At 44.7% G+C, this 27889-nt stretch overlaps 1 protein-coding gene across 5 annotated transcripts in view; it reads right to left on the reverse strand.

Annotated features, from left to right (window-relative positions):
• The window catches only part of pcdh1 (protocadherin 1), a 349600-nt gene that overhangs the window by 305048 nt on the left and 16663 nt on the right, over positions 1 to 27889 (reverse strand). Inside the window, exon 3 of one of the 5 annotated variants that reach the window (XM_033029855.1) lies at positions 148 to 817. The exons of the other annotated variants lie outside the window; for them this stretch is intronic. Coding sequence (XP_032885746.1) covers positions 782 to 817 — 36 coding nt within the window. The 3' untranslated portion in view covers positions 148 to 781. Of the gene's footprint in view, positions 1 to 147; positions 818 to 27889 lie in introns of those variants that run through there. 5 annotated transcript variants of the gene reach the window in all.

The raw sequence follows: 27889 nt of genomic DNA on the forward strand, positions 1-27889 counted from the left end.
CTCAAGTGTTTATCCTTATATACTGGTGGTACATTCAAGAAACTGCACTCAAGTGAGATTTATGTCAGGGAAGGTAAGAGTTTTTGACCAAACAAAAATCCATACATGGATAGAACAGCAAATAGTTTCAGGTAGCAAAGTGAATCCTTTCTTGACGTCACATTTATTGCACAGATGGGCCTGAAAGGGATAAGACACAGACAAATCATGTTCAAACAAATAGAGCTAATAAGGGGAAGGGGGGTCTTTCAAAGTGGCAAGGCATGAAGATGTTCCTTGGACTCATGAAGACAAATAGTGTCCGTAAATACAAGATCATACATCCAGCCGTCAGTCCATTCCCCGGAGAGTTGCAAGTGGAGTGCACAGATGCAGTCAAAGTGAAGTTGAGGATGGCACCTGGAGTTGGTAGCAGTGTGTGTGTGTGTGTGGGGGGGGGAGGTGAGGCAGTGGTAGAAGAAGGCAGCGGTGAAGCATGAAAACCAGCATAGATAAGCCAGGGCCGACAGGGCTGTCTCTGTACCGTCCGTTCAGCGCGTTTGCGCGAACACCAGCCACTTTGTACACAGCAGCAGTAAATGCTGATCTTCCCGCAGGCTCGGCAGGTCTCTCAGAGGTTCCCGCACAGTAGTGGAGCAGGAGGAGGACGGGCGAGAAGAATGTTCACCCCCTCGGGTCTTGCTGTCAGAGCCTTCTCTCGCCCTCAGCGTCCCGTCACGCGCTCTTGCACGAAGTCCCTCGCCGCCGCTCCGCTGCTTTAGTTACATTCCGTGTTCATCACTCAAACCTCGCTGGTAGTCAGGAATCTCCTTACCTCCTGTGGGGCAAAACGACTGGGTTTTGATATGGAAGGGAATAAATTTAATCACCACTAGCGGCAGCCACTGCAGCTCACACCCAATTCCCTACCTTAACATCGCCCTCGGTCTTTGCTTCAAGGCCCCGTATTCCCTCTTTGGGAAAACATTAAAGAGAACGCACAAGGTATAATTGCACAGAGAAGCAGGAATGGTTGGACTTTGCACTTAATTATAGATTATAATTAACCCTCAAATCAACATGTCTAAGAAAGTTCCACTGATTATTGTGGGAGGTTGCTCTACACAAAATGGCTGCCGTGATCGTGACATTACAACATTGGCTGTAGAGTGGAACCTAATATTGTAATATACTAATATCTTCCTTTATCAACAAGTCAGCTCGAAGAAATCTATCACTGAATCGATCCTGTGTGACAGTGCTCACTAAAGTGCAGTCCTATACTGGACAAAAAATCATGCAAATATTAGATTCCCACCAGCTTTCAAGGAGCAAGTACAATAGTATTTTGCTTGAAAGGAAATGGTGCATTTTCAGATATCTGGCTAGTATTGCTCGTGTGATCAAATATCGTGTTGTGAGGATGGTCCTTGTAAATAAATTTAGTTTGCTGTCATGTACCAAGGAACAGTGAAAAGCTTTTTTGTTGTATGCTATCTTGTCAGCGGAAAGACTCACCATAATAACAATCAAACCGTTAAAGATATTCTGAGGGTCCAAATGAGACTGTTAGTAGCTCGGGACTGCTCTCGCAAGAAATTCACAAAGTTTTCCAGAGAACCTGGGTAATACCATTAGACTTTAGAGATACAGCACAGAAACAGGCCTTTTGGCCCACTAAACCTGCGCCGCCCAGCGATCTCCCTGTACACTAACCTACACGCACTAGGGATAATTTTACAACTTACTGAACCAAATTAACCTACAAAATCTGTACCTTTGGAGTGTGGGAGGAAATCAGAGCACCTGGGGTGATTGCTGGTTGGTGCGGACTAGGTAAACCGAGGGGCCTGTTCCCACACTGCATCTCTAAAGTCCAAAGTATAAAGTCTAAACTGTAACACTATTATGATGAGAAACTCTATTCTGCACACTACAATTTTTCTCCTTTATTCTACCTGGTGTATGTGCAAAGCATAATTGTATTAATATATAGTATTATCTGACTTGATTGAATAGCACACCAACAAAAGCTTTTCACTGTACCTCACTACAGATACCAATAATAAACCCAATACGATACAAAATGCTCAGTGGGTCAGGCAGCATCTCTGGGAAACATGGATAGGTAATGTTTCAGCTCGCGACTTGTCCGCTGGTCTGTCTGAAGAAGGGTCCTGACCCGAAACGACACTGATCCATCTCCTCCAGAGATGCTGCATGACCCATCGAGTTACTCCAGCACATTCTGACCTTTTGTGTAAACCAGCAACTGCAATTCCTCGTTTCTGTAATAATAAACCTAATCTTGAGATTGGTATTAGTTTATTGTTGTCACATGTACTGTGATACAATGAAAAAACTTTATTCCGTTACCTACCTGGGCAGATCATACCATACATGAGCGCACCTGGTAGTGTGGGGAAAGTCAGATAGGTTCATAAATTCAAAAGTTATAAGAGCAGAATTCGGCCTATCAAGTCTCCTCCGCCATTCAATCATTGCTGATCTGCCTTCTCCCCATAACCCCCGATACCCGTGATAATATTATGATCCTCCCTTCCACCCTTGGTATCACACCTTACTTGGATTTTCAACCTTCCAGGATTCCCCTGGGAATTTAGTATGACCATTCCCACATCCTGTTGCTGAAAGCATTGGGAAATCAAGGCTGCATTCGCTGTTCCTACTCCAGAAGCTTGAAGGAACATCTGTGGCGGAGAGTCGCAGGGCAATACTGAGGGAGTGCAGCAAGATTATCAACGCCATCTTTCAGATGTGACATTAAACTCTGCAGTAAGAGGTCAAAGATCTCATGCCATGATTTATTAAAGAAAAGGAGGTGGACAATATTGTCACAGCCAGTGCCACTTAGAGGCAACTGTTTTGCTGTTTGGGGGATATTGTTTTGTATAGTCTGATGAAGGATCCTGACCCAAAACGTCTCCTAACCATGTCCTCCAGAGATGCTGCTTTACCCGCCGAGTTAATCCAGCACTTTGTGTTTTTGTTTTGTAAACCAACATCTGCAGTTCCTTGTGTCTGACCATATGCCTAACCATGTCTCCCAGAAATGCCACCTGTCCGCTCAATTACTTCAGCAATTTTGTGTTTTTTTTTCCTTAATCAGCATCTGCAGTTCCTGGTGTCTGCAAACAAGTCTGAAGAAGGGTCGTGACCAAAAACGTCACCAAACCATGTTCTCCAGGGATGGTGCCTGATCCACGGAGTTACTCCAGCACATTTTGTCTTTCTTTGTAAACTAGCATCTGCAGTTCCTGGTGTCTGCAAACAAGTCTGAAGAAGGGTCGAGACCAGAAATGTCACCTAACCATGTTCTCCAGGGATGATGCCTGACGCGCTGAGTTACTTTTCGGGTGTTTTTTTGTAAACCGGCACCTGCAGTTCCTTGTGTCTCCAAACTTACACTGTTGTATTTCCAACATTACATTTCAAAATTATATGTTCATACCCCATCCTAGTCTTTGGTTGCACTTAGTTTTTTTGCTCCAGTATTGCAGTTATTAATTTGTGTTAAAAAAAAATGTTACCTGTACAGTGTTGCATTTACAGGCTGCTGCAAATAAGAATTTCATTATTCCATTGTCATGACATATAACAATTGAATGCTCTTAACTTGTGATCTCATGGTCATTTAAAAATGGAGCGAGTATGGACTAAAATCAGAAGGTAGGAATGGGTTGGAGATTAGGTGGCAATGCTTGCATGTAAACCATTGAAAGTTCTTTTGCTTTTAAGTCTGGTATTTTAAATACTTAATTGTTTTTTGTTTTTTTTAAGTACAGAGGCACTCTGAGAAAGTGCTTTAGGACAGGGTTGGTGTACTTGAGGACACCATTGGAATGATTCTCTGTGATGCTGACATTATCTTCTTCAAAAGCCTCATGCCTAGCCCTGTTCTTCAGCTGCCCTCAGGCACGCTGTCCCCAGAGTACAGGCATTGCCTCTGGACTTTGACAAGCTCCAGAATAAGCCTGGGTTCTAAAGTGGATTTATGTTGAGATAGCCAGAGACTTTCTACATCTCTTGCGTGCACTAGTTCTACCTCGGGGACTAATGGCAGCATCCCATGGAATAGCCAAGTCCATCTGGAGTCAGAGTCATACAGCATGGAAAAAAACACCTTGACCCAACTTGCCCATGCCGACAAAGATGGCCCATGTATGCTAGTCTCACCTGCCCACGTTTAGCCCTTATCCCTCCTGTTTATAAAGTCATGCAGTGGAGCAACGGTAGAGTTGCTGCCTTACAGTACCAGAGACCTGGGCTCGATCCTGACTACGGGTGCTGTCTGTACGGAGTTTGTACGTTCTTGCTGTGACTGTGTGGGTTTTCTCCGGGTGCTCCGGTTTCCTCCCACGCTGCAAAGACGTACAGGTTTGCGGTTAATTGGCTTTGGTAAAAATTGAAAATTGTCTTTAGTGCTTAGGATAGTACTAGTTTGCGGGGTGATCGCTGGTTGGCGAGTACTTAATACGCCGAAGGGCCTATTTCCGTGCTGTACCTCCAAAGCCTCTAAAGTCTAAAGTAAATTTAAACACGTGCAATGTCCAAAGACATTTGGACAGGAAGGGTGAAATGTATGAACATCGATTTCTCTAATTTCCCTGCTGTATGATTCCATGCCATAGGCAGCCATGAATGCCAAGTCTTTGGGTATTTTTATATCCATAAATTCATGTGATAGGAGCAGAATTAGGCCATTCTGCCCATCAAGTCTACTCCATATTTCAATTATGGCTGATCGATCTTTCCCTCTCAATCCTTCTCCTGCCTTCTCCCCATAACCACTGACACAATACAATACAATAATGCTTTATTAGCCAGGTATGTTTTGCAACATACGAGGAATTTCATTTGCCGAGTCAGTCATACAATTAAAAAGCAATTGAACACACAAAACACATTTTAACATAAACATCCATCCATACTATTCAAGAATCTATTAATCTCTGCCTTAAAAATATCCATTGACTTGGCCTCCATAGCCTCAGGTCCTTGGTAATGGTGGTCAGGGGTTATGGGGAGGAGGGCAACTGGGGTTGAGAGGGAAAGATAGATCAGCCATGAATGAATGGTGGAGTAGGCCTGATGGGGCTGAATGGCCTAATCCTGCTCCTATAACAAATTTAAAAGAAAATTTGAAAACTTGAAAAAACGAATAAGTGCGGAGGTTTGTATTAAAAGGACACAGCAGGCTAGCAGATTAACATCCCAGCTTAGAACTACCCACAACCAATACGGGCTGTCCTCTAGCCTACAAAATCACACGCAACCTGACAGTTCCTGTCAAAATGCGCAGCCTGTGAGATATGTAAATCCTGCTTCCAGCATCCGCATAGTGTCAAGTAGCGATAAGATGTCTGGAAGGGAACAGTTCACGGATTTCAATAATTCTCCCGGTCCAAACCCTTATTTTCTACATCGGTGGCTGAATTAAATTTCACAGCTGAATGGGGGCTTCGACACTGTTGCTTCCTTTCTCGTTTTCTCCACAATGGTGAATAAAATCCTTTAAACCCCGCCGTGGAAGCTGGTTATCCGTGTATCTCAGCGCATGTCAATGGCCCTACAGTAATCCCACAGACACAGGGATAAAACAAGCCAACACTCAAATCCACTGAGCGAGGCAGTCCTTTACACACCCCGACTGACAATTGGAAAGAGGGAGCCACCACAGAATAAAGAATAAACAAGTCTGAAGAAGGGATCCCACCCAAAATGTCATCCATCTTATATCTCCAGACATGGGGGGGGGGGGGGGGGGTCATGCTTCCCCTACCATAGTCAATGATGTGATGGTGAATTGGAGTTGACATGAGATCAGATGCAGGTAGCAGAAACCTAGTCAATCCTATAGACCCTATCTGAAGAAGGGTTCTGACCCAAACCGTCACCTATTCATTTTCTCCAGACGTATTGCCCGCCCCTCTGAGTTACTCCAGCACTTTGTGTCTATCTTCGGTAAAAAACCAGCATCTGCAGTTCCTTCCTACACAGAATAAAGTATGGCTAGTTTTGGACTTTATACTTTAGAGGTACAGCGTGGAAACAGGCCCTTTGGCCCATTGAGTCCATGCAGACCAACGATCACCCATACTATAGTTCTATCCTACACACCAGGGTCAATTTACAAAGCCAATTAACCTACAGCCCTGTGTAAGAAGAACTGCAGATGCTGGTTTAAATCGAAGGTAGACACAAAATGCTGGAGTAACTCAGTAGGTGACGCAGCATCTCTGGAGAGAAGGAATGGGCGACATTTCGGGTCAAGACCCTTCTTCAGAGTGTAGTCAGCCCTGTAGTTAGGATCAAACCCAGCCCTCTGGCGCTGTAAGGCAGCAAATCTATTGCCACGCCACTGTGTCATCTCTGCAACGTCTGCTACTTTGATTCTTGCTTTATGGAACAGAAGATTATCTATTCTGAAAAATTCTGATAAATTTCATGTGCACTCTAAAATTACTCAGTGTACCGTATCTACCCTTTCCTTCTCATCCCTTGCTTCTTTTTGCCAATAATCTTAATCCTCTATCCTCTGTTTAATATTCTTTTTGCCACTGGTACAATTCCCATTTTTTTTTGTCAGCAGAAAGGTTACATAAATGTGAACATTGCTTATCAAATCTCTGTACACCTGTAAGGAGAATGACAATTTCCCCAGTTTCTCCGTGCAACTTGAGTATTGTTCAGTTTATTTTCGAGATACAGCGTAGGCTTTCGACACGTACTCAGGTTCCCCCCCCAAACTCCAAAGACGTGCAGGTTTGTAGGTTAATTTGCTTCTGTAAATTGTAAATAGCCCCCAGTGTATAGGACAATGCTAGTGTACAGGGATTGCGGGTCGGCGCAGAGTCGGGGGGCCAAAGGGCCTGGTTCCATGTTGTGTCTTTAAAGTAAAGTCTAAAGAAACAGGCCCTTCAACCCAACGAGTCAGCGCCGACCAACAATCACCCGCACACTAGTTCTATCTGACAAACTGGGAACAATATACAGAAGCCAATTAACCTACAAAGCTGTAGTCAGGATCAAACCCGGGTCTCTGGCGCTGTAAGGCAGCAACTCTACCGCTGTGCTACCATGCCACTCTAAACTTGTGTCAATGATCATTCCATCCATTGCAGAAAATCTTTCTGCAAACTTGGTAACGCATTTTAAAAGTGTAGTGGCCAAGACTGAACACAATACTCCAGCTGTTGCTGATGTATGGAGGTTTATTGCAACTTCCTTGTTTTAGATAGAGCATCACTCAGTATCAAGGCAAAATCTAATGTTTTGTTTTTTTCCTCGCTTTGACAAAGATGAGGACATTGTTGTTGTTGTTTTCTCATCTGCCTGATCAGAGTAAATATTGCCCAACACCCTAACAGTATTGTGGCACAGTGGCACAGTGATAGAGTTGCTGCCTATCTGTACCAGCGGCATGGGTTCCATCTGACCACCGGTGCTGTCTGTACAGAGTTTGTATCTTCTCCCTGTGACTGCGTGGGCTTCCTCTGGGTGCTCCAGTTTCCTCCAACACTCCAAAGGCAAACAGGTTTGTAGATTTATTGGCTTCTGTAAAATCATAAACTGTGTGTAGGACAGTATTGGTGTGCAGGGATCACTAGTCAGCGCTGACTCGGTGGGCCAAAAGGCCTGTTTCTGCACTGTATCTCTAAAGTAAAAAAATGACTCCATCTACAAATCATATCTATGTTTTCTATGTTTCATGGTACCTTTGAAAAGCAGCCAACATAGACAAGGACTCGTCCTACCCTGGGTATTCCTTCTTCTCCCTGCTCTCATCGTGCAGAAAGTACAGAAAGTGTGCACCATCAGCATTGGGAATAGTTTCTTCCCCTCTGTTATCGGGCTTCTGAATGGTCCTTCCATAAGCTAGGGCACTGTCCAATTCACCTCCAGCACATTGCGGGCATTGGACTTTGTCTCTGGACCTGATGAGCTACAATGATAAAAATTATATTCTGCACTTTGTATCTTCCCCTTCACTCTACCTATTGTACTTGAGTTTGACTTGAATGTATCTGTGCATGGTATATCTGAGCTGTTTGGATAGCATGCAAAATAAAGCTTAACACTTGACAATAATAAACCTAAAGCAAAACCCAAGAGGATTGACAGTAGTGCTCTTTGAAGCAAGATTATTGTCTGCTTCAATTCAAACTCCTGCTCATTGACTATTTTCTTTCCTATAACTTTAACCAATTTAGTTCAGAAGAATAAAAGAAATAGGTATGTTGCAAAGCCTACCTGAAGCGTCTTTGAAAATCTGCCGCTACGGGTGTGCGCGATTTTGGCGCCGTTTAGAGGGGGCGGGTTTAAAACGCGATTTTCTCTAGGCTGTTCAAATCGAAGATGTTCAGCCTAGTTAATTATTAACGAAAAATCGCTGGAAGACCCCGTCGCAAAAGCTATTATTAGTTTTAAAGGCCTCGTAAAATAGTTATAGTAGTTTAAAAATCAATCTCTAAACCCGTGACCGTCAGCAACCGCAGAGTCTCATAAAGCAAACAGCTGAAGTTAGGCTGTATATATTTACATTAAAAAGGGCTTCTAAAGAACCCTTTATACAAAGTTTAATATTGCGAGTAGCTCAATTTGGGCCCATTATATCGCGCAGTATTTTTCTGGGCATTTGGGGCACAAATCTACCGCAATGTGAACGTTCTAAACCAGCGCGTTCCACAGGGACCCACTGGAAAGCTGATTTAAATGGGCATTTATTTACAGCAATTGAACACTAAATTCCTTCCATTTGGCCTATAAATTAATGTAAATGAGATTTAAAAATCATGTTTTATTGTGAATTATTTGTGAATATTATTTGGACATTTAGGCTATTTAAAAATGTTAATCATTTATTAAGAAATGGATAGATGTTTAGATCTAGTAATTGAAGTCTGAAATTAGCTACAATTAGGTAACTAACTAATTATATGCTTTAATTTCAGGTCATCCAAGTAAGATTATTTTATATTTGTTTCAGAATGCTTCAATCTATGATAACTGAAAATTTCATTCAGTTTTCTTAATTTTTAAGAAAGTTATGGGCTTTTGACTGTTCAAGATCACAGCTTTTTTGTTATGTCCATAGAAAATCAATAGGGAACAAGATGCTCATTTCCGAGTATGAAAATGGCCATAACTTTTTAAATACTTGAGATATGAAAGTGAATTAGGTGTCAAATTAAACTTATTTTTATGCTTTATCTGATGGGATAAATTACAGACTTGATTTTTAAAATCTCAAAATTTTGTAACATTGCTAAAAGAAATGAGCAGGAAATAGCCAACTCTTCCCTCAAGCCGGCCTTGTTATATAATGAGATAATCATAAGATATAGGAGTAGAATTAGGCCATTTGGCCCATCGAGTCTGCTCCGCCATTCGATCACAGCTGATGTTTTCCCCTCTCAACCCCATTCAATGTCTTTGCTCCATAACCCTTACGAATCAAGAATCTATCCATTTCCACCTTAAAAATACCCAATGACTTGGCCTTCACCGCTGTCTGTCGCAATTAATTCCACAGATTCACCAGCCTCTTAGGTCATACGGAATAGGAGTAGTATTAGACCATTCGACCCATCAAGCCTACTACGCCATTCAATCATGGCTGATCTATCTCTCCCTCCTAACTGCATTCTCCTGCCTTCTCCCCATAAAATCTGACACCTGTAGTAATCAAGAATAACTCTTGCTAAGAAATTCCTCCTTATCTCCATTCTAAAGGTTGTCCTTTCTAAGGCTGTGCCCTCTGGTCTTAAAACTCTCCAACTACTGGAAACATCCTCTCAATGTCCACTCTATCTGGCCTTTAGGCTTAACAGTCCAATTTCAACTCCTCATTGTGCATGGCAGTGGGGAGGTGATTGATCTGTCATCTTCCCCCTCCCCAACATATTATTCTTCATATTATTAATCTCTGCCCTCTTTCCATATAGATCCCACAATCTTTTGTTGTCAAATTACATATTCTCACAAATCTAAGAACCCACTAAGCCTGAATATTTCCTATGTCTTTCTTTCTTTGTTATACTTGCTACACCATGTGAAGATTTATATAACATTTTTTTTTTTTTTCAAATCGAATCTTCAACATTCATATCAATTTGACTGCTCTCAAGGTTACAAGCCAATGTGTTTGACATTAATCATAATATAAAGTTCTGATTAAATAAATCCTCACTAATCCTTCTCAATCTTGCCTTGGTTGGTAACACTCTTGTCTTGGGTTATGGATTTGACCTCTTCCTAAGAGATATAATTCAAACAAAGTTCCAATGAAGTATTAAGGTGGTATTGAACTCAAGAAAATGTCAGTGAATTACAAATGTACCATTTTAAAATATGCATGAATAGAGGTTGGGTGGCACATGTATCTATCTACCTATCACTTGCCTGGCTTTGTCCCACCCCCACCTCTTTTCCAGCTTTGATGTTTCCACAAGTAGGAGAGTCTCGGACCAGACCACATAGCCTGAGAATGAAAGGGCGTACCTTTAGAAAGGAGACAAGGAGTCATTTTGTTTGTCAGAGGGTGGAGAATCTGCGGAATTCATAGCCACAGAAGGCTGTTGAGGTCAAGTCAATGGATATTTTTAAGGTGGAGATTGATAGATTCTGTCCCGTTGAGTTACTCCAGCGTAGTGTCTTTATCTGCAGTTCCTTATGTCTCCAGTTGTACTGTCTTGAGGAAGAGTGAAGGCTTACTCTCTCCCTCTCAAATTACATGTGAACCGTCCACGAAAATGGAATGTAAACAATCAACTACTCGCTCGCTAAGTGGCGGAACAGGTTTGAGAAACCTGTCTACTACTGTTTATGTTTACATCACGGCTCATTGCTGACACTTAGAATCGCGGTGCACAAATTGGCTACGAAGGACATAAGTAACACGATTAGGCCTGTAAGATGCTCAAACCTGCGCCATTATTTAATAAAATCACAGCTGAACTACACACGACAGCACAGTGGTGCAGAGGTAGAGATGCTGACTCACAGCGCCAGAGACCCAGATTCCATCCTGACCTTGCACCTTCCTGACCGTGTGGGTTTACTCCGGGTTCTTCCCACATCCCAAAGATGTGCGGGTATGTAGATTGATTGGCCCCCTAGTGTATAGGGAGAGGGTGCTAAAGTGGAATAATATAGAACGCGTGTGCACGGGTGATCGATGGTCAGTGTGGACTCGGTAGGCTGAAGAGTCTCTTTCCATGCTGTCTCTAAAATAAAAACCAAATTGCCAGCACTAAAATAAAACTAAATTGCCAGCACTTAAACATAGAAAATAGGTGCATGAGTAGGCCATTCGGTTCTTCAAGACAGCACCACCATTCAATGAGATGATGGCTGATCATCCAAAATCAGTACCCCGTTCCCGATTTTTCCCCTTATCCCTTGACTCCCTTAGCCCAAAGAGCTAAATTTAACTCCTAAATCTAAACCTTCTTCAAGTATGGAGGCCAAATCAGTAAGTGATGATGTAGGGTTACACCAGTGCCGCATAATGCTGCATGAAATTTCCCTGCCTTTATTCTCCATGAATGGGTCGACTGGCCTTATATTCACTGGAATTTAGGAGGATGAGAGGATATCTTATAGAAACATATAATATTCTTAAAGGATTGGACAGGCTATATACAGGCAAAAAAGGTTCCCGATGTTCAGGGAGTCCTGAATCAGGGGGTCACAGTTTAAGAATAAGACATACATTTTAGGACGGAGATGAGGAAAAACTTTTTCACCCAGAGAGTTGTGAATCTGTGGAATTCTCTGCCACAGAAGGCAGTGGAGGCCAATTCCCTGAATGATCTCAAGAGTTAAATATAGCTCTTAGGGCTAACAGATTCAAGGCATATGGGGAGAAAGCAGGACAGGGGTACTGATTTTGGATGATCAGCCATGATCATATTGAATGGCGGTGCTGGCTCGAGGAGCCGATTGGCCTACTCCCGCACCTATTTTCTATGTTTCTATGTTTATTCTCCATATTGCTTGCAATAAAGGCGAACATTACTTTAGCTTTCCTTAATACTTACTATGTGTTTCAAAAAACTACAGTCAACATGCTGGTAAAAGGAGACAGACGGAAGAAGCATCCTATCCCAGATGCTGCCTGAACCACTGAGTTGCTCCAGAACATTGTGCTTTCAGTTGGGGCAGCATGGTGATGCAGTGGTAGAGTTGTTGCCTTATAGCGCCAGAGACCCGGGAATGGTCCTCACTCCGGATGCTGCCTGTACGGAGTTTGTACGTTCTCCACGTGACAGCGTGGGTTTTCTCCGGGTGCTCTGGTTTCCTCCCACACTCCAACGAAGTACTGGTTTGTAGGTTCATTGGCTTCGATAAAGATTGTAAGTTGTCACTAGTATGTAGGATTGTGCAAGTGTAAGAGAATTGCTCGTCAGTGCGGACTCGGTGGGCCGAAGAGCCTATTTCCAAGCTGCATCTCTAAACTAAACTAAACAGAGGAACTCTAAATGCTGCCTGCATATCATGGGGACATCCCTACGTAGTTATGAAAGACAGCCATTTCGGACAGTGCAAGCAAGCAGGACAAGTAGGATTGCTTTAGTATTAAATTTAGACAAGCAATGCTTTGTTAAAGGGGCAGAGCTGAAATGTTTGAAATCTCACGTGATTGCTATTTCACAGAGGCTGCTGTGAACCACAACACTAAGACAACTGGGAGTACAGATCCGAGATTATTTCCATGTTGGCACGCACCACACCAAAAGCAGGTCAACACAAAGAAATCGTAGAAGGCACTTTGCCAATCAGTACTGACTGACTACGTCAACATATCATTCACCGACCGAATTCAGGAACAAGTCCACCAGAAGGGACGCCGATTTTGAAATGAGTTTAGACTTTAAAGATACAGTGTGGAAACATGCCCTTCGGCCCACTGAGTCCATGCCAACCAGTGATCACCCCATACACTAGCACTATCCTATACACTAGCGACAATTTACTATTTTACCAAAGCTTATTGAGCCATAAACCTTTACGTCTTTGCAATGTGGGAGAAAACCGGAGCACATGGACAAAATGGACATGGACACAGGGCGAACATACAAACTCTGTACAGACAGCAGCCATAGTCAGGATCAAACCCGGGTTTCTGGTGCTGTAAGGCGCAAACTCCACCGCTGCACTATTGTGCCGCCCTTAATGAGACAACGAGAACTCTGTGTACTAATGACCAAGCCAGTGCCAAACCTTAGGATTTCCAGACAATCTGATGTCTGGTTTGTCAGAGCTTTACTATTATGGATTTTCATTACAACAGGGTTAATCAAAGAAAGATCGGTGAACAACCGTGGACTGGGGGATTGGTTCGCTGGAGACTTATGGGCCTGTCCCACTAGTCTGCCTTAGCCTACGTGATCATTCGGTCTCCTAAAATTTTAACTCCCCTTCCCATTCTGATCTTTCTGTTCTGTGCCTCCTCCAATGTCAGAGTGAAGCCACAGGCAAATTGGAAGAGCAGCACCTCATATTTTGCTTGGGCAGCTTACAACCCAGCGGTGTGAACGTTGATTTCTCTAATTTCAAATAACCCCTGCATTGCTTCTCTCTCTCTCTCTCTGTCCCCCACCCTAGTCGTCCTTCCAGTTCCACTGTTCATAAACAAACAATATCCCTTCGTTATCACCTCTTCCTCGGTCAACAATGGGACAATGGGCCATATGGGCTCCACCCTTCTCTGGTCATCTGTTGCCGGCCCTGCTTTGTTTTGGCTTTTTCTCACCTTCAGATCCTTCCCCTCCACTTTCAGTCTGAAGAAGTGTCCCAGCCCGAAACGCCATCCATCGTTTTCCTCCAGAGTTGCTGCCTGACCCGCTGAGTTACTCCAGCATTTTGTGTCTATCTCTGGAGAATATGGATAGGCAATGTTTCGTGTCGGGATCTTTCTTCAGGCAATAATACTATGTTCAATGGCACACATGTGTATATATATGTGCACTTCATTTCAGTAGAAAAAACATTGCTGTACTCTGTAAATAAAGATCCTGTTTCAACTGAATGTAAAAGATTGGACTCTTTCCAAAGTTAACATCTCGTGATTGGTTAGTGGTTTACATTGTGGGGACTTGAATTAAGGGAAATAAAGAATGTGTTCCGTATTTTCCATATGACAATATTTGTATTTGTTTAAATCCTGGAACTCCCTTCCCAGTGTAACATTCTGTGTACTCCTTCTGAAGAAATTCCACAGTTCAATAGGCTAATTTACTACAAGTGAAGAAAGAAGCCCCACAAGCGAATAAAGAAGTTGTACCTAGATGCTGGTTTATGCTGGTTAGACACAAAGGGCCTAACAAAAGAATAAGTGACATTTCAGGTCGAGTCCCTTCCTCAGACTGAGAGTCAGGGGAGAAGGAAACTAGAGGTACTCCAGAGATGTTGCTTAGCCCGCTGAGTTAATCCAACACTTTGTGTGTTTTTTAAAATTATAATTGATTTTAACCAGAGGTGAAAAATTAATGAGCATGCTCATTCTCAAATAGGTAGCAATAAAAGTATTCAGTCATAGATATAAGCAGGCCCATGCCTTATTAAAAGGTTTAGGTTATGTGTACCGAGGTACAGAGAAAAGCTAGCCATTGAGATAAGCAAACACATCGTATTAAGTTTAGGTTCATTATTGCCACGTGTAACGAGTTACTTTGAAAAGTTATGTTTTGCAAGTAATTCAATCAAATCAGGTAATATTACACGTAAATAGAATCAAGCCAAACTCAAGTAGAGAGAAGAGCGCAGAATATAGTTAGCGCATTATAGCACAACAGTCTTCCTCTACTTCTTGCATATGGCGTGCACAGCCTAAAGTTGTAAGACAACTTGTTCTGTTTGATCTTCTGTTTGTGCATGCCAGGTTGAATGCATTCGTGGAAACAGGGTGGACCACATGAAGGTTGCAATCTTCCACCCCCACAACAGTCTGAGAAACAAGGTCCAATGTCCACAATGAGGTAGAGGAGATTTAGACTCTATCTTAGCTATTGGAAGGGCAGTTTAGTTTTCTTTTTGAGATAGTGTGGAAACAGTCCCTTCAGCTCACCAAGTCCATGCCGACCACTTACATTAGTTCTAACCTTACACACTAGGGACAATTAACAGAAACCAATTAACCTGTACGTCTCTGGAATGTGGGAGGTAAGAGGAGGAGTAGGAGACAACTCACAGGGAGAATGTGCAAACTCTACACAGTCAGCACCCAAGGTCAGGATCGAACCTGGATGTCTGGTGCTGTGAGGCAATAGCTCTACCAGCTGCGCTACTGCGCCGCCATTAGAGAGTTGCGGCCAATCTACAGATAGCACCTTAAAATAATGGGGAGTGGGGGGGAGGGAACAAAGTATAATGGGGACTCGGCGTGGAGGAACTGCGGTGGTGGGCGAGAAGGAAGTAGGTGCTTTGTAACTTTGTCAGCGCTGTAGGTGGCCGCTATTTGTATACATTGGGTATGCAAGCAAATAATTTCACTGTGCCTTGTCACATGTGGCAATAAAGTATTCCGTTCCATTCCAAACAGTGGTGAATTTAGTTTTGAAGTTGAGGATTTTCTATTATCTCTTTGGTTAATTAACTAGTAAAGATAATGGACACAGTGAAAATCTAAGGCTGCCTGTATTACACTTGAGGAGAAGGGTTGTGAATGGGAATGTGACAGTATACATGATTGTACTGCGAGCTGGCATTGACACTAAGGACCAAATGGACTCTTTTTATGCTGTAACAAAGCATACAAACTCAATGTAAGTTTCCAAATCCTTCCATTGCCTACCCCCACCTCATCTCTAATCTCCCCCAGATCTATAACCCTCAGAAGTAGAAATAAATAGCTGCAGATGCTGGTTAATACACAAAAGGACACAAAGGGTCAACAGGTCAGGCAGCATCTCTGGAGAACATGGATAATTCATAAATGTGTGTTGTAGGAACAGAGATAGGTCGTTCGGCCCATCAGGTCTACTACACCATTCAATCATGGCTGATCTACCTCTCCCTCTCAACTCCATTCTCCTGCCTTCTCCCTGCAACCTTTGACGCCCTTACCAATGTAGAATCTGTCAATCTCTACTTTTAAAATATCCAATGACTTGGCCTCCACCACCATCTGTGGCAATGAATTCCACAGATTCACCACCCTCTGACTAAAGAAATTCCTCCTCATAGGTGACGTTTCGTGTTAAGTCCCTTCTTCAAACTCACAATAGGACACACAATGCTGGAATACCTCAGCAGGTCAGGCAGCATCTTTGGAGCACAATAGGACACAAAGTGTTGGAGCAACTAAAATACCCTCAGAGGAACTCCTCCAGTTGCAACTTTTTAACCAAATCCTCAAATTTAAACAGTGGTGCAGCGGTATAGTTGCTGCCTTGGAGCGGCAGAGACCCGGGTTTGATCCTTACTACAAACGCTGTCCGTATGTAGTTTGTACGTTCTCCCCATGACCGCATAGAATTTCTCCCACATTGCAAAGGCGTGATGGTTTGTAGGTTAACTGGCTTCTGTAATTTGCCTCTAATGTGTAGAATAGAACTAGGGTGAACGGGTCATCACTGGTCAGTACGGACTTGGTGGGCCGATGGGCCTGTTTCCATGCTGTTTCTCAAAACTAAACCATTTCACCCTCCGCTATCCTGGCCTTTAGTCTTGTGATATCCTCCGTTAATCTGTTTGCGCTCCGCCATTTTCTTTTCCTTTAAACCGTTCAAAAGTCGTGCTCGGAGCCTCGCTTCTCTGAAGGAAGAGACTCTGAGCTGCTTTCAGCCAGATCAGAGATTTGCAGCTGGAGGAGGAGTTTGGCACAATGCCTTATTCTCCTGCTGCTCGTTGTTCCCCAGTTGCAACACAGTGGGCAAAGTGTAACGCCACACGACTTTGCTAAGATGCTATTGGAATGTAATTACAGTAGAGGTAAATGAAATCTGCCACCTTTGCCATATCTGCGCTCTCACTAGAGTTTAGAGATACAGCGTGGAAACAGGCCCCGCTGCCCGCCAAGTCCGCGCCGACCAGCGATCCCCGTACACTACAGGGCCCGAATTTAACAGTTGCCCGGGTGCCAATGGCCACCTGAAGTCCCGCCGGGCAACCTAAAAGCCGTGCCATTTTACCAGGCTTGGCAAGCGCCCGGGACACCTGCCATACAACTCTGAGCGGGCCCCCTTCTCTATCTCTCTCTCTCCGTCTCTGCCCACCATCCGTGACCAGGCCGCCGGGTCTCCGCCGCTCCTCATCCGCCGGCACAGCCGGCCGCCTTGCACATGCGCACTGCCCCGGCCTGCACATCCATCCCCCCCACCCCCCCCTGCACATGCGCACAACTGCGGCCAAGACATACTCGGCTGCCCTGCACATGCGCACTGCCACGGCAACTGGTCGGCGCCGGGCACTTTCTCCCTCTCTTTGCATTGTGGGAGATATGGACGCCATCGCTGTCTGTTCGCCACCTCGCCACGGCCGCTGAAAACCAATGCAGAATCACTCCCTGAAGCAGCTCCCTGGTGTAACAATTGCTTCGTGGTTTCCTGGTCCTCCAAAATATTCCAAATGGAATTTAAACTGGAGGTGGTGGAGGGTACACCACCACTCCAAGAACAATAACAGCCTATTGCACTTCATCTGTTTATTTAGTGTGTATATATGTGGTCTATGATATATAGACACTGAACTTTTATCTCCTGTCCTGTATAATGTTTACATATTCTGTTGTACTGCAGCAAAGCAAGCAAGAATTTCATTGTCCTATCTGGGACACATGACAATAAAACTCTCTTAACTCTTGACTTGGACTTAAGCAAAAAAGGGTTCTTGGGGAAAAAAGAGCTACCTTAAATTTAGTTGTGTCTGGCTCGGTAATTATGGTAGGGGGAAGACTATTCCATGCTTTAATTATGTGGGGGAACTCCATGGAGCAGCCAGCATCTCTGGATAGAAGAAATTGGGCGACGTTTCGGGTAGAGACCCTTCTTTAGACGCCATCTGATTTTAGTGTTTTTAGTTTAATTTAAAGATAGTGTGGAAACAGGCCACTTCGGCCCACCGAGTCCATACCGACCACCGATCATCCGTACAGTAGTTCCATCCCACACATCAGCAACGTAAGTCAAGAAAGTTTTATTCTCTCATGTCCCAGTTAGAACAATTAAATCCTTACTTGCAGCAGCACAACAGAACAACAGAACTCTGTAAACAATGTTATAAACGAGAAAACTAAACAGTGTATATTTATATATGAACATATAACTATATAAATAAATATATGTGTGTGTGTGTGTGTGTGTGTGTGTGTAATATGTATACCTACACACACACACACACAATTTCCCTCCTGGGATTAATAAAGTTCTATCGTAAAGTATTGTGTGTGTAGGAACTGCAGATGCTGGTTTAAACTGAAGATATAGACACAAAAAGCTGGAGTAACTCAACAGGTCAGACAGAATCTCTGGACAAAAGGAAAATATAACGTTTTGGGTTGGGTCTGAAAAAGGTTCCTGCACACCTTTGGAATGTGGAAGGAAGCAAGAGCACCCGGAGAAAACCCATGCGATCAAAGGGAAATGGAGCAAACTCCATACAGACAGCACCCATATTCAGGATCAATTCCGGGTCTCTGGCACTTTTAGGCAGCAACTTTAAGGCCAATGTACTGCCCCATCGTCTTGAACTGAATTAAAACATACAGTAGCTGTAAAGGGGGACATAGCGTCACTTAGAGATATAAGACTGAAAATGGATAGTTTCTTTTTTTTTAGTAACCAAAGTTATCAACGTATAATTTTTTGTGTGTTGGAAAACAAAATATAGTGGCACAGCTGGTGGACTTGCTGCTTCACACACCAGAGATCTGTGTTCAATCCTGTCCTCGGGCACCGGCTGTGTTGAATTTGCACATTCTCCCTGCAAGCATGTAGGTTTCCTCCCACATCCCAAAGATGCATTGGCTTTGTAGGTTAACTTGTCTGTAAAATTGCTCCTAATGTGTAGGGAGTGGGTGAGGAAAGTGGGATAACAGAACTTGTTTGAATGGGTAAAAGAAATGCTGGAGAAATTCAGCGGGTGAGGCAGCACCTATAGAGCGAAGGAAATAGGTGACGTTTCGGGTCAAGACCCTTCTTCAGACTGATGTAGGGGGGGAGTGGGGGGACGGGTAGAAGAAAGGAAGAGGCGGAGACAGTGGGCTGAGGGAGAGCTGGGAAATCAATGTTCATACCACTGCCCAAGCGAAATATGAGGTGCTGCTCCTCCAATTTACGGTGGGCCTCACTCTGGCCCTGGAAGAGGCCCAGGACAGAAAGGTCAGATTCGGAATGGGTGTGGGAGTTGAAGTGCTGAGCCACCGCGAGATCAGGTTGGTTATTGCGAACCGAGCGGAGGTGTTGGGCAAAGCGATCGCCAAGCCTATGCTTGGTCTCACCGATGTAGAGCAGCTGACACCTAGAGCAGCGGATGCAATAGATGAGGTTGGAGGAGGTGCAGGTGAACCTCTGCCGCACCTATAAAGACTGCTTGGGTCCTTGAATGGAGTCAAGTTGGGAGGTAAAGCGACAAGTGTAGCATTTCCTGCGGTTGCAAGGGAAAGTGCCAGGAGAGGGGGTGGTTTGGGTCAGAAGGGACAAATTGACCAGGGAGTTATGGAGGGAGCGGTCGCTGTGGAAAACCGACAGGGGAGGAGATGTGGCCAGTGGTGGGATCCTGTTGGTAGACAAAAAAGCTGGAGAAAATCTGCGTGTGAGGCAGCATCTATGGAGCGAAGGAATAGGCAACGCTGTGGGTGGAGACCCTTCCTCAGACTGAGGTCGAGGGGATGGGGGGGGGCAGGAAAAAGAAAGGAAGAGGCGGAGACAGTATGATGTGGGAGAGCTGGGAATGGGAGGGGAAGGAGGAAGAAAGCAAGTACTACTTGAAATTGGAGAAGCCAATGTTCATACCGCTGGGGTGTAAACTTTATAACAAGAGGAATCGAATATAGGAGCAAAGAGGTCCTTCTGCAGTTGTACAGAGCCCTAGTGAGACCACACCTGGAGTATTGTGTGCAGTTTTGGTCCCCTAATTTGAGGAAGGACATTCTTGCTATTGAGGGAGTGCAGCGTAGGTTTACAAGGTTAATTCCCGGGATGTCGGGCCTGTCATAAGCTGAGAGAATGGAGCAGCTGGGCTTGTACACTCTGGAGTTTAGAAAGCTGAGAGAGGATCTCATTGGAACATATAAGATTGATAAGGGTTTAGACACGCTAGAGGCAGGAAATATGTTCCTGATGTTGGGGGAGTCCAGAACCAGGGGCCACAGTTTAAGAATAAGGAGTAAGCCATTTAGAACGGAGACGAAGAAACACTTTTTCTCACGGAGAGTGGTGAGTCTGTGGAATTATCTGCCTCAGAGGACAGTGGAGGCAGATTCTCTGGATGCTTTCAAGAGAGAGCTAGATAGGGCTCTTAAAAATAGCGGAGTCAGGAGATATGGGGAGAAGGCAGGAACGGGGTACTGATTGGGGATGATCAGCCATGATCACATTGAGTGGCAGTGCTGGCTCGAAGGGCCGAATGGCCTACTCCTGCACCTATTGTCTATTGTCTAAACTACCCAAGAGAAATATGAGGTGCTGTTCCTCCAATTTGTGGTGGGCCTCACTCTGGCCATGGAGGAGGCCCAGGACAGGAAGGTCGGATTCGGAATGGGAGGGGGAGTTGAAGTGCTGAGCCACCGGGAGATCAGGTTGGTTATTGCGAACTGAGTGGAGGTGTTGTGTGAAGCGATCGCCAAGCCTGCGCTTGGTCTCACCAAGGTTGATCACACGCTGAATAATCCAACCACATTTTTGTTTGGGAGTGGAAAGAAATAATAGAAATTACATTCATTGCAACGTGTAAAAAGAGTTTAGATACTGTATTATAATTTTGCTGCATGTCATTGTAGTATATATCATGTCTTGATTGGTGAATATATTTAGTATGCGACCTCATTTGAAGCAGAAATAATATGTTGCTTCATTGAGCATAATTCCGACTGGTAACTACGCACTTCGTCCGAGCACATTAACGCTCGCGTCATGCAAGCCATCTGAAATGACCATCTAAACTGTCATTTGGCAACCTAAAAAGCTGTCTAGGTTGCCCGGCTGGAAACAAAGAAAAAAAGTTAAGTGAGAGCCCTGCACTAGCATCATGTGTGTAGCATAGAACTAGCGTACAGAGTGATCACTTGTCGACGCGGACTCGGTGGACCGAATGGTCTGTTTCCAAGCTGTATCTCTAAAGTTTTGTTTAGTTTCGAGATACAGCGTGGAAACAGGCTATTTGGTCCACTGAGTCTGCTACAACCATGCATCACCCGGTTTCCTCTCACACTCCAAAGATGTACAGGTTCGCAGGTTAATTGTTTTCTGGTCGGTGCAGACTCGGTGGGCCAAAGGGTCTATTTCCGCGCTGTATCTCTAGAGTATGAAGACCAGTTCACAGCTCTTAATTACATTCTTCGCGTCTGTCTCCACATTCAGTATTAAAAGTGGTATTCCCAGTATTATTAGCACCTCTTTTGAAACATAGTACCTTTGCCATTCATGTGCCCCTTGGGGTGATATCCCTTCCCTTGTTTGAGGAGTGTGGTACACAGAGCAGGCGTTCGACCAAAGATTCCCAAATCTGCGGTATTCCTTAGGATGCAATTTCTCTTCCTTCAGGCTGAGATCTCAGTCTGCATGTTCAGGCTAGCAGTCAGTTATCACGGCCCACCTTTAACCTGCCTTTCTTCCAACCCCAGCAGCGGTGGAGGCTCGCAGCCCAAAGCTGATTTTAATAACTTTAATTTTCCCCCCAGTGAACAAGTTTACACATGTGCAACTATTCCTATTTTGCACTGTGTCGCAACTGTGTGAAAGCAGAGGCGAGAATGTTTTGCATTCTCAGACATTTCCGAGTTTTAACTAATTCTGTTCTGGAAGGAGAGAATCAGAATCGCACTTTATTCGCCAAGTATGTTTTGCAACATACGAGGAATGAGAGAAGGAGAGAAAAAGGGTGGTGAAAGTGAGGGGGTGGGGGGAAAGGCAGAGAGGGTGGGGGGGGGTAAGAAGGTTAGAGGAAGAGAGGGGAGAAAAGGGTAAAGAGGGGGGATGGGCAGAGAAAGTGGTGTAATGGGAGAGAAAGGTAGAGAGAGAAAAATGGTCGAGAGAAAAAAAGGAGATGGTGTGGTGAGAGTAAATTGAGGTACAATTGCCAGGATAAAATAAGTGTAAATGAAAGTTTCTCACTGACATAGAGCAGGAAATGGAACGTATAGGTGGAGGAAGTCGCTGGGAAATGACTCTGCTGGCACTGGGCATGAAGGCATTGTACAGGCAAGAGCTCTGTGCACAGCTGCCATTCCCAGTGGACAGCGTTATCTGGGAATTCCCTATTCCCTTCCTTCCTCACTCTTGGGAAGTTTGTTAACAAGACTTTTTTTCCCACCACACCAGCTGGAAACCAATCCAACTGTACTGTGCCAACCGTCAGTAAAGCAAAATCTATAAGTTGCATCTCAATTTGATGGTAGCATATATAGAGTACAGAAGTCGAGGGGTCATGTTGGAGTTGTATAAGACATTGGTGAGGCCAATGTCTTATACAAGAGGCCAATTTAGAGTACAGTGTTCAGTTTTGGTCACCCTGCTGTAGGAAAGATGTTGCCAAGCTGGAACGGGTGCAGAGGAGGTTTATGTGGACGCTGCCAGGACACAAGGGCCTGATCTACACGGAGAGCTTGAGCATGCTAGGACTCTATTCCTTGGAGCGCAGGAGGATGAGGGGTGATCTTATATGTGTGCAAAATCGTGAGCGGAATGGATCGGTTAAGCGCAGTGGCCCGCCCAGAGGAGGGGAATTGAGAAGCAGACAGCAGAGGTTTATGGTGAGGGGGTGGGAAGTATTTAATAGGAACTCAAGAAGTAACTTTTTTTTTTACAGAAAGGGTGGCGAGTATATGGAACGAGCTGCCGGAGGGGGTAGTTGAGGCAGTTACTTTCACATGGTGTAAGGAGGGTTTAGCGGAATATGGACAGAACGCGGGCAGGTAGGACTAGTGTAGGTAAGGTGGGCCAAAGGGCCTGTTTCCACGTGGTATCTCTAAAGTCTAAAGTAAATCCTTGCTTTTCATGCCTTATCTCGATGGCTGATGGGAGGTAGCGAATCTTCTAATTTGTGAAACACAGTAAATGGTTCACTACTCCATCGGTAACACCCTTGCCATAGGGTCACAGTGCATTCTCACCTCAGAGACAGGAGCACAAAGTGCAAGACGTTAAACTGATAACCTGGATGGTGGTGTCACAATCCAAAGGAATCACAAAGCCAAGGCTCTGTCTATTCTTTATTTAGTTCAATGTAGTTTAGAGGCACAGCACAAATACAAGCCCTCAGCCCACCGAGACCGCTCCGACCAGCGATCCCCGCACCCAAAACACTATCCAACACACACTAGGGACAATTTACAATTTTTATCGAAGCCAATTAACCTACAAACCTGTATGGCTTGGGAGTGTGGGTGAAACCTGGAGCACCAGGGGTAAACCCACGCGGTCACGGGGAGAATGTGCAAACTCTGTACTGACAGCACCCATAGTCCGGATGGAACCCGGGTCTCTGGCGCTGTGAAGCAGTGACACTACCGCTGAGCCACTGTGCATTTACAACTATCTATTTCTCCCGTGATCTTGTACACTTCTTTTAAATCACCCCCCTCCCCCCATCCTCCTATGCTCAAAGAAATAAAGTCCTTGCCTGCCCCACCTCTCCCTATAGCTCAGGCCCTCGAGACCTCTCCAAGCCACTCAATCACAACCACAGCACGCGTCATATTCATGGAGTACACAGTTTCATTTGCATTCTCATTGAAAGAAACAAAAGCAAGCAGGTACTTTGCCTCTGGATAAAGTACAAGAGGAATAGTCTGTGCTATTCTTTATTAGGTTTCCCTCAGGGAAGATATACTTCCTAAACATTGCCGCTGGATTTATGAAACTGATTTGTATGCTTGAGATAATGTGACTCATTAAACTGCCTTAACATGGAAGTACGATACTCGCTGCACTGACAGAGACAGCCAGGGGTACAAAGAACTAGGTAGAGTTGAGTGGCAAAGGATGAGTGTTTATACCACGATGCTGCCCACTACTGTGGCAGTGTGTTGATGGAAGATTCAAGAAGACACTTGATAGTCCTCCTACACTGGAAAAGTAGCGTCGTCCTTTACAGCTTCTATAGTGCTACACAGCTCACGGCTGAAACCAGCAGTGCCAGAAAATAGACACCAAATGCTCAAGTAAGCGGGACAGGCAGCATCTCTGGAGAAAATAGATAGGTGACATTTCTCGGTAAAAACAAAATCCTTCTTCAGACTCAAAACGGGTCAACTATTCCTTTTCTCCAGAGATACTGCCTGACCCACTGAGTTACTCCAGCACCTCATAGTTCACTTGGACAGCTTACAACCCAGCGGTACGAATATTGATTAGAGATTCCTCTCTCTCTCTCCATCCCTCCCCACCCTAGTCATCCTGCTAATTTCACTGTTCACATCCTTTCGTTATCCATAGCCAACAATGGACTATTGTGGGTTCTTGGCTATTGGTGTCAGAACTGATTTGTTCAGTACCTTTTCATACCTCGTTTCTCTCTCCCGATTCCCAGTCTGAAGAAGGGTCTCAACCCGAAATGTCATCTATTCCTTTTCTCCTGAGATTCTGCCTGACCTGTATTTGGCGTCCATCTCCAATTCTCATCCACTCCCTACACACTCAGGGCAATTTAGAGAGTGCAAATAATCGACAAACTCGCACGTCTTTGGGATGTGGGAAGATACCGGATGGAGCACCCAGAGGGAACCCACGTGGTCACAGGAAGAACATGCATACCCAACATATGGTTCCAACGTGGGTCTGTGACGCTGTGCAAAAGACAAAACCAGAATATATACGTCTTGTATTGAGTAAGATAGAGAACTGTATCACTTGGGGGAAAAAACGACTTGATTTTAAGGAAGACTTAATGCAGGGTCCAATGTTAACAGTCCCGACATATTTTCTTGATCTGAAATGTCTCCATTCTTTTGCTACACAGATGCAGAATATAGGAATTGGGTTAGACCGTATTTGGTGTATTGGAGAATTGAAAGACGTGGAGATTTTTGAAAGGGCCAAGAGGTTAATCATAATGCTGTGTTAGCTGCAGGGGCATTAGCTGCAGGGATAGGTTGGACAAATTTGGCATTGTTTTCTCTGAAGCGCTGGAGGTTGCAGGGAGAAGTAGATAAAATTGTGAGAGGCACAGATAGGCTAGACAGTCAGAATTTCTTTCCCCAGGATGGAAAAATCAATACTAAACAGCACAGCCTTAAGGCGAGAGGGCCAAAGGTTTATGAGAAATGTGTGGGGATATCCATTGTGCATTAAAATTGATTTTTTATACAGAGATGGTGGTGTGTGTCTATACCGTGCTGCCAGGGGGGGGGGGGGGTTGAAGCAGATATGATAGTTGTATTTATGAGACTTTTGCATAGGCACATGGATATGAAGGGATTGGGAGGGGGTGTGGATCACGTGCAGGCAGATAAGTTTAGTTGGTTTAGTTTAGAGATACAGCGCGGAAACAAGCCCTTTGGCCCACCGATTCCGCGTCGACCAGCGATCCCTGCACTATTATACACACTAGGGACAATTTTTACATTTATGCCAAGACAATTAACCTGCATACCTGTACGTCTTTGAAGTGTGGGAGGAAACCAAAGATCTTGGAGAAAACCTACACGATCACGGGGAGAACGTACAAACTCCGTACAGACAGCAGCTGTAATCGGGATAAATCCCGGGTTTCCAGCGCTGTAAGGCAGCAACTCGACCGCTGTGCCACCGTGCCAAGAGTTGGTCTAGGCATCATGCTCAGAACAAACATTGTGGGCCGAAGGGCCTGTTCATGTGTTGTAGTGCCCTATAGAAAGATGGTACGTGTGACAGTGCTACGCTCCCTCTAATTTGCAACGAGCAAGAGTTTTACTGCTCCAGTTCATACGACAAACTCTTGACCCCGTACTAGGCCAGTGATGTTTATGTCCTATTGTTTGACCCATTTAGTTCCTCCAATAATAAAAATATGACACAAAAGTGCTGGAGTAACTCAACGAATCAGGCAGCATCTCTGGACAATGATTCAATGGCTCTTTATTGTCACACATGCACAGTCCAGTGAAATTATTTTGCACCACCCACAAATGCAGTCACCATGTTTTGGCACAGTTTACAATGCACAGACCCAAAGCCCAACGTCTGGTCCACTTGTTGGAAATACTGGAGCGCCACAGATGCAGGTAAGCTAAGGTAAGCCAAGCCCCGACATCCCTCTCCTAGCCCGACCACCTCCGTGTCCCTGGGGGCGGCTCCTGCAGCCGATCTTGAAGGCGCTGGAGGCAATACCCCGGTCCCACATCTGCTAGCCCACTCCTCGCTTCTGTCATCACCAGCAGCTCCATCCTCCTTGACTCTCCATCATCAGGGCTTCCGAGAACACGGGTAGGTGACGTTTTGGGTTGGGATCCATCTTCAGGGCACGAGTTCCTCCAGATTCCGCTGTCTCCCATAAATCTGCAACCCAGGGTTAGTTTCCATTCGATCACCATGGCCATTTGCAGGCACGGAAAATCAAGCACATTTGCGTTTGGTAGGACTCGTATATTTGGACACAGCGTTCCTCAAAATCTAAACTCACCAAGCACTAAGGAGGAGGACTATAAATCTGCAATCATCCATGCACAAATAAAACAAGTAAATCATAAAGACATCACTGCCAAGTGTAGCAAGTCGGAAATGGCAGCAAAAACTGAATGACGTCACAGTGGGTCAGCTTTGCCGACACCAGACAGTACTCTTATTACTTCTGCCCTTTTGCACTAACGCTGTACAATTGGAGGCCATCAGTGGGATGTAAGATTATAATCTGCATTATTTCCACAACTCTCCCTGCCCCAGGCCATTTAATCATGGCAGAAAGACACGACACAAGAGCCAAAATGAATAGAACAGCCAAAACATGTAGTTAGTTTTATTTAGAAAAAGGAGTCAAGTCCTGAGCTCTTGCCACTGGAGTGCTGTGATGCAGAGCTCCAGCTAGCTTGTTGTTTATATCATGGAACTCTTGTTTAGAAGAAGTTAACACAATAACACCTCCTTATCGTGAGGCAGGGATCCGAAAGGCTTCTTCACCTCTATTAGTTTAGTTTAGTTACGAGATACAGCACAGATAGAGGCCCTTCGGTCCCCCGAGTCAGTGCCGACCAGCGATCCCCGCACACCAACACTCTCCTACACACATTCGGGACAATTTACAATTTTACCAAGCCAATTAGCCTACAAACCTGTACGTATTTGGAGTGTGGGGATTAAAAGGAGATCCCGGAGAAAACCCACGCAGGTCACTGAGAGAACATACAAACTCTGTACAGACAGCATCCGTAGTCAGGATTGAACTCAGGTCTCTGGAGTTGTAAGGCAGCATTTCTACCGCTGTGCCACCGTGTTGTCAAATACACAAAAGGCTATAACTACAGCAAGCGAGTCTTTCCCACAGCACGGGCAGAGGTATGTATATTTATGTAGAACAGATGTCATAGTATTGTGCCGACCAACAGATTACAGCACATTTAGTACAAACAAGCCCAGTGCGTCTTCACCATATGGACTGGCATTCCATCGCCATTGGGGGCTTGCAGTACAAGCCTGTTAACTGGCACACCTTGGTACAAATCCTCCTCATTGATCAGATACCATCCAGGAGCCCAGCGACACATGTCCTTCCTAATTCCAAACCACTTCCAATGGAATGTGTCCACTTCACA

This window comes from Amblyraja radiata, chromosome 11 (genome assembly GCF_010909765.2).
Source record: "Amblyraja radiata isolate CabotCenter1 chromosome 11, sAmbRad1.1.pri, whole genome shotgun sequence".
In the NCBI taxonomy this organism is placed as follows: Eukaryota; Metazoa; Chordata; class Chondrichthyes; order Rajiformes; family Rajidae; genus Amblyraja; species Amblyraja radiata.